This window comes from Prunus dulcis, chromosome 6, assembly GCF_902201215.1.
Source record: "Prunus dulcis chromosome 6, ALMONDv2, whole genome shotgun sequence".
Taxonomy (NCBI): Eukaryota; Viridiplantae; Streptophyta; class Magnoliopsida; order Rosales; family Rosaceae; genus Prunus; species Prunus dulcis.
Window position 1 is genome coordinate 8,295,717 of NC_047655.1, and position 7,821 is coordinate 8,303,537.

General features: G+C 35.5%; 1 protein-coding gene across 1 annotated transcript; it reads right to left on the reverse strand.

Annotated features, from left to right (window-relative positions):
- Positions 1-368: 368 nt before the first annotated feature.
- LOC117631652 lies at positions 369-3,969 on the reverse strand. The gene is made up of 9 exons (XM_034364921.1): positions 2,849-3,969; positions 2,651-2,737; positions 2,354-2,558; positions 2,153-2,264; positions 1,524-1,778; positions 1,312-1,393; positions 1,173-1,232; positions 1,041-1,093; positions 369-770 (listed from the first exon to the last, which is right to left on the reverse strand). The coding sequence occupies exons 1-9, from the start codon at positions 3,674-3,676 to the stop codon at positions 536-538; spliced, it is 1,917 nt and encodes a 638-aa protein (XP_034220812.1). The 5' UTR covers positions 3,677-3,969; the 3' UTR covers positions 369-535.
- Between the last annotated feature and the right edge of the window lie 3,852 nt (positions 3,970-7,821).

Below are 7,821 nucleotides of genomic sequence, written 5' to 3' on the forward strand. Positions count from 1 at the left end.
CAGAACATTGTCATCATAGCACATCCGAGAACTGTACGCCTTATTAATCTAAATTTTAAAAATTAAAAAGGAAAAGAAATTATTTTCTTCTTTTCCTTCTCCTTTCTCCTAACCCCTCCCAACCCTAACCCTAACTTTTTATCTTTGCAGGTCATGGCACAACTGGGGTGTGTGTTACCGCGTCAAATTACTTTTACTTTCAATTTTTATCCACTTAAGTAACAGATTAAAGATTTTAAAAAGGTCAGGATGAAATGGGAAAGTTATGAAAGTTTTACAGAGGGGGCCTAATGAGACAAACAATGTGCAAATAGAAGCAATCCACTACTAAAACATACCCATTTCTGTCCGTATTTACCTATTGAAAGAAATATATATTGAAAATAACTTTTATAAAAGTAAAAATAAAAAGAATCGCCCTCGCTTCTCGATCCCCTTTCACCACTTCCATGTCTGGCCCTTTTTCAACTGAGGAGGCTCAACAGTTTTATGGATGCAAATAGAAGCTCCTTCAATATATTACCTAACATATATACTAATGGAAAGTTCCACATGGTATTTGAGAATATGTGTTGATGCAACAAAAACAACTGTGAAAATCACCTTTGTGAAAAGCCCTTGGACAATTATCACAGCACAAGAGATCTCCTCCATCTCGACACATGGAGCATAGGTCATCATTCTTCTTTGTAGATGACTTCCGATTTCTTGACAGAGATAATGCCAATTCATGGAGAGATACCCCATTAGATGTGTAAATGAATAGGTAACTGCCAAATCAAGCAAATCAAAGTCAAACAATAATTTTTTTTATAAATAAATAAATAAAAGAACACATTAACGAAAACTGCCCACAATCTTTCCACCCAAAAATCAGGTAGACAGGCCCATGGAGAACTTGCCAATTCAATCATGATTCATGTCATGTGACAGAGCTAGAACAAGGCCAGGACCAATACACACAGCAAAAGTCCAGGACCAATACACACAAGACCACAAACTTAGACCCAACAACCCAAAGAATATAACCAAGGACTCACGGCTTGCGACGTGATGCAAAACCAGCATGAGCTTCAAACTGCGATGCGCTGACCTGCCAATTAGACGTAAGAGAATCACATACCAGTCACTAACACCATAAGTGATAACAATTCAATAGAAAGTCGACATACCACATCATTGCAGCAGCTACAACTAATGCCAGGCCCCTTTTTATAACCGACCAACATTTTCTGCACACAAAAAATCACTACTGAGAAAATAAAATTCCACTTCAATTAGGCAAAACTGCTGTAGATATTTAATTGCAACCTCCCCATGAGAATAATAGGCTACTTCTGTTCCATCTGGCAAAACATCTTCCTCAAAAACCAACTTGTGCAACCGAAGATCCCTTTCAAAAAAATGTCAGACAACAAGCAAATTAAGATAAGAAAGAAGCAGCAAATACCGGAGCTCACATCAAGGGAAAAGATAAACATGAGACAGATACAAAACACAAAAGAGAGAGAGAGGTTATATACTTTCTTGTTACACGTCCCTGGCTCTTACTTTCTGAGGAGCTACACTTCAATACTGTATCAGGACAATTTGGTACTGTAACCGGCTTTGGTGAGCTATACTTTGACACGGTATCAGGACACTTTGGTACTGTAACCGGCTTTGGTGAGCTATACTTTGACACAGTATCAGGAAACTTTGGAGCTGGAACCGGCTTCAGTGAGCTACAATTTGACATGGTATCAGGCCCCTTTGGAACCATAACCGGCTTTGGTGATCTACATGCACACCCTCAATTAGAAATCATAGCATATGAATTAAAATACTATTTATGATATTCTTTTGGACTTATATTTGACATAAGAATAAAACCCCTGAATTACACATCACACATAAAAGCATATAATTATGTACATATCACGCATAAAAGTATATAATATGTACATATCACTATATACAAAAGCCTAGATAGCAAAATCTTTTAAAATAATTAAACCGCCCTTTAAAAAAAAATTGTAACTTTCTCTCTGTCAACGTTACATTAAACACATCGGTCATCTGTAAACATTTTGCATCAACCCATCAGAGGCAGAAAGATTTGTTAGAAAGACAGATAACATATTACCAAAAGAGCGGGGAAAAGAAAGCTTACTCATCACTATGGTTAGCACCTACAGCAGGCGTAGCTTCACCAGACTTTTTTAACTCCATGCATGAAATACAAAGTAGCACTGCTGACCCAGTACCCTCTTCGTGAATAGATTCTACATTTCATCATATGACAAAAGTGTTATGTATATGCAAAATACTCATCAAGAGGAGTTGTAATTATTTATATGGACGTAAAAGCAACCTTTGCAATTGAGACAGATGGTACATTTGTTTATCGATGAGCAACCAACAGCAAGTCTAACAGCTTCTTCCAAAATTCCCAAAGGAGAATTTTGGCATACGGTCATGACATCCCGAAGGGTATTGCCATTTTCAAGATATATATAGTCCGGAGGACGTTTATTTGAACTACCCGCATGCAGTTCGAACACCGCAGGTGTAACAACCTAAAAATTCGATAAATTGATCTATCAACTCTTCACAGAAACACTGTAAGATTTATGAACTACAAAATAAAATATCATTAAACAATACTCACTTCAGTTCCTTGGCAAGAATCACAGTGACACAATATGGAAGAACCCGTAATCACTCCCATAAGCCACGTATCTCCAGCTCCTCTTACCTAACAAAAAATAAAAAATGAACCACAAGATAAGCCATAGTCTAGCCCAAACCACAAAACACTAATAATATGCACACAATGAAGAAACAAAACCACTAATCGAAACAATACCTTTCTAAGGTACTTGACGGGCTGCCCCTCGAGGATACCGGTATCAAGAAAATCTTTTAATTTAACAAACTTCCTCACCATCTTCGGCATTTTCATCTCAAGTTTTGATTTACTAACAAATGGGCTTTTCTGCATCTCCGAATTTAACTGTTGGGAATCACTTTTCCCGGGTAAATTATTCACTTTCTCCGCCTTCGGCTTCAATGCTGACCGAGTAAACCGCCTCTCCGGCTTTTCAATCACCTCTCCTTCCACCTTATCGCCGCCACTCTCAATCATCTCCGGCAATTCTTCAACCACCAAAGGCTTTTCTGGTCCACTCTTCTTCAATTGCTCCTCCTGAGCCACATCTTCATTCACCGAATCACCAATGCAACCCGTCTGTGGCTCATCGTCGACTGCCATCTCAACCTCCCCGTTCTTCAACTCGTCTTCGTAGACCCTCTCGCTCAGCACAGAGTCATCCACGTGGGTTTTAGGCTCGTCGTCGCTTATGAGGTCCACCACATCGCTTTTGGCGTCCTCTTCGCTCATGGTCTCATCCAAATCCTCCATAACCTTCACATTGTCGCCCTCAACCGTCTCCCCACCCACCAATATATCGTCACCACTCGTCAATTTCTCGTCCCCATCATCCTTCTGCACCTCGTTCGTGGTCGCTTTCTTCAACCTCTTACCATTCTCATTCAGAGAATTACTGCCCCGAGTCCGTCCCAAAGAACCAGACACTTCAGCCTGGGCCTTCAACGCAAACGCGAACTCACGTTTCAGGCCCGTCCGGACCTTAGACATCACCACAAACTCCTCAGAATCCGTACCGTTCGCCATGCACCGCCTCAGATCAATTCAAAACCCTAGAAATTTACCCCCAATCACTGGCTCAGATTTGTATTCGAAGAACTGCAAATCCAAACCCAGACAAAACCTTGGTTTATATACGTGTGGGGTTAAACTGAAAAGGTTCGAACTTTTTTATATTATAAAAATATAAAATTTGAATCTGAAGGAGTTAGGTTTCTGAGAAAGAGATAACAAATTAGGGTTTCAGAGAGAGAGAGAAGAAAGAGAGATTTATTTCTGCGTTTTTGGGAGGAAATAGGAAACGTCGGGTTGTTTTTGAAGAAGAGCCACCACCAGGTATGAATCAAAGAAAGAGAAAGACAAATAGAGAGGGAGAGAAGGAAAAGGGAGAGTCCACCTGTAATTTTCTTCGTTGACGAAACTACCCCTGACACCACGATTAATTTTCTAGTTTATATTTTCGAGATTGCGGTCCTTTATGTTTTAATTATTTTCATTTGCGTGCCACCCCCTCCCCCCAATCCGCTTGCAATTTCCGCTTGTTTACTTTCTCTTGAAGATATAAACTAGATAATGCATCCAAATCCATTCTATCTAAATAATGTTTTCTTTGTCTTGTGATCAAAATTGGAAAGGTAATAATTAGGATATAATGTTTTTCCGCATACAAGGATCTCTAAGCACATCTTCTATTGTTTTTCTATGGCTACTACATCTCATATTGAAAAATAGAATAAATAAGCAATTTGGTTGATTGTTAATTACTAGTTGTTCGTATCAAATTTGTTGTGGTCAAGAATTTGACAATTTTAATTAGCTAACTTAAAGTCTTATTTGTTATTGACAGAAAAATAAACAGACGTGAGGAAAGGACCAATAGTGCAACGTAAGTTCAAGTTTGAGGACAATAGAATTCAATAACATAAAGGACCAAAATGTAAATCAGATTATAACTTAGGGATCATTATTATAATTAAACGTAAATAAAAATATGAGAATTTATTTGTTTACTCCCTATTTTATCTATTTTATCATTATTAAAAACACAAATGTGAAACCGAGAATCCTCAGAAAGGTTCAATATTGTCGTAGAACAACCCATATTACATGGCATGGATGCCAGACGTCATTTATCGAAGAAAACAAAAGAAAGTCTTAGAAGAGGCAGTCACATGCAACGGCTCACTCAGAAAGGGTGGGACCCACAAGAGGAAGAGTCCACCTGTAATTTTCTTTAATGTCGAAACTACCCTTGACATCACGATGTCTTTCATCGTTTATGAGATTTTTATTTTTGAGATTGTGGTCCTCTACTTTTTGTTTATTTTCATTTGAAACTGATCCACTTGTAACTTACTTTTTTTTTAAATATACTTTTTCTTCAAGAAAAATGCATCTAAATTTTATTATTAAAATATATATAAAGAATATTTCCAAAAATATTGGATATTTGAATATTAAATTTCTATCTATTTCTCAAATAATTTTTTTCTTCTAATGATAATTGTAAAATGCAATAATTAGGGTATTATGTTTTTTCACATACATGAATCTATGAGTACATCTCTCTCCTTGTCAATTTTTTATTTTATTTTTATGGCTAATACATCTCATATTTAAATTTTAAGTAAAACTATAGAAGAAAGCAATTTGGTTATTCATAATCATTCAATTATGTCATAACGGTTGTTTTATACTAAACTTGTTGCGGTCAAAGAGTTTGATGATTTTAATTAACTACCTTAAATAAGAGTATGAGAAGAAGAAGAAGAAAATGATTTTTTGTTGAAATGTCACCTGAATTTATACTTAGGGTTTCAATTTGTCACATTAAATACAAATTTAAGAGAAATGTCACATTAATTTGTCAAAATACGTGATTTGTCATATGACTTTAATACTATTCAATTTTCCATCCATTTTTAAGGGTATTTAATTGTTTCCATTTTCAAGGGTATTTTAAAAATGGAAAAATCATTATATAAAAAATTGTATATCTTTTAAACAAGGATCCTGAGCCTTTACATTTAGGTTTTATGCATTTACCTGCATTTTATTAAATCTAGACCATTCTAATTATCTAACGATCGAAAACATGATTGACCCTTTAACCTACCCCATCGTCGGTAAGCCCACCCCACTCATAACTCCCTCTCTCCTCACCATCAACAAACATCCCCTTCTTTTCTTCTCTAACTTTCCCTCTTTACTGCACGCAAAATTTGAAATTACAAGGAATGAAATCTATGGTTAGTTGTTGCACTTTTATTTCTATCTCATTTGCATTCTGACGAATTCCGACTTCTCGCCCTCAAGTGATTAATTTACCATCTCTAATATATTGCATAGGGATTTCATTTCATAAAATCAATAAGCCCTAGGTGGGACAAAGGGAATTCAAGAAGGATTCTTAGAATTTCTTAATTCCTAAAAAAATTAAAGGTAGAAGGAAGAAAATTTAAAGTTTTGGAATTGAAAAGAAAATTTCAGACATGCTCAATGAACACCATAAAAAAAAAAATTATACATGCTCAGAGAGACAGAGAGAAAAGGGGTGAGATGGGGGTCCTATTCGATGTGTTTTAGGGGCGGGTGGGTTCGTGTGGGGGAGGAAGGGATAATAGGTCTATTTTTTATTTTCTATTTTTATTTGAAAATTGAAAGATTAAAATACCCTTAAAATGGATGGAAAATTGGATGATGTTAAAGTCATATGACAAATTATGGATTTTGAAAAATTAAAGTAACATTTCTCTAAAAAAATTTTTTAAGGTGACAAATTAAAGCTGATGTCCTGGAAAAAAAAAATTATGGTACTTTTAGGCTTTATTCATTCTTTTATTAGTAGCTCCTTGGCAGGCACTCACACGCTCGCTAATTGGCTCTTTCTTTTAGTACATAGGCATTTTTTGAGAATTATCTAAGAATCGTCTGCCACCTATGAAAGTTCAAATTTTTACCTATACTTTATCTTTCTTTTCAAAAGAATATATAATCACTTGAAGGAAATCCATTTTGAAACTTTGTAAATTCATTTGAACAACACGTGCTAGTTACGATAACCATGGCAATATAAGCTTTAAACATTTAAGCATGAGTTAAAATTAAATTAAATCCAAATATCTTTTTAGGTCTATAAATTGATGTATTCCATAATTTTAATTGTCATCATAGAATAAAGTAAAGAGGATTATACCTTTGAAGCACCACTGTTGATATAGATAAAAAGTCTTTCATCCTTGAATGGGCCTTCAATTAGATCCTCCAAAAATAAATGGAATCTCTAAGTCTCCACACCAAACCAAGATAGGGGATGACGATGTGATGAGCTCGGTGAGATGAAAGTGCTAGCAAAATCTCACCAAGAGTGGCCAACCATGTGCAAGATAGGAGAGTGAGTTCTGGGGTTGCTTATCTTTCTCACCAAGTTACATAAAACCCTAAAAATGACATGAGCATGTATAAATTTTTTGCTATGATATAATTATATAGGGGTTCAATTAAGTGAAACCATAGCATCCTCACTCCTTTAGTGAGCCTAGCCTTGTTGGTGGGCCTATTGCTTTTCATTTAAGTTGTCGTGCACAACTTGAGTTAAAAGCCCAATATGACTTTTAAGAAATTTAAGGAAATGCTACATAATGAAATATTGCACAACACTATATCGTGATTTCTTCCTCAACTACTTTGATTGTACTCGAGATTATCGGTGCTATGTATTGTATTTATCAAGAACTTTATAAAACATTCCTTCTAATTGATTCATGATTCATGATGAAATGTTGTTCTCGATATGCATTTGTCTAAAAAGTAAATACAATTTCTGATGACACTCGATTATCTCCAAATATAAACAATGAAAATTTGATAGTTTTAGACATTGGAATATTACTAATGAAATGCATTATGGCTTCAAAGCAATTTAATTTTGGTTGGCTGCTTGTTGATTGAGTTAATTGATATGCATGTATAACTAACTTGTTTAACAATTGAATGGAGAATTTTTAATGTGGAAGCTCTTCTTCTCACTATTGAACACCAACAAGAAGAGTGAGTTCAACCACAAGTTGATCTGATAGGGTTCTAATTTTCAACGCATTGACAGTTTTCTAGGAGATACATGTTTCTCATCGAATGGCTCTCTCCCAAAATGTAATAACTCAAAACAAAAT

Bases quoted from the DNA above. Each gene is read 5' to 3' on its own strand.
- LOC117631652 (XM_034364921.1), bottom strand. From the start codon at position 3,676: ATGGCGAACGGTACGGATTCTGAGGAGTTTGTGGTGATGTCTAAGGTC. The intron at 2,738-2,848 runs GTATTGTTTCGA...ATTTTTTGTTAG, and splicing joins CCGTCAAGTACCTTAGAAAG to GTAAGAGGAGCTGGAGATAC. The intron at 1,394-1,523 runs GTATATAACCTC...TTTTTTTGAAAG, and splicing joins CAGGGACGTGTAACAAGAAA to GGATCTTCGGTTGCACAAGT.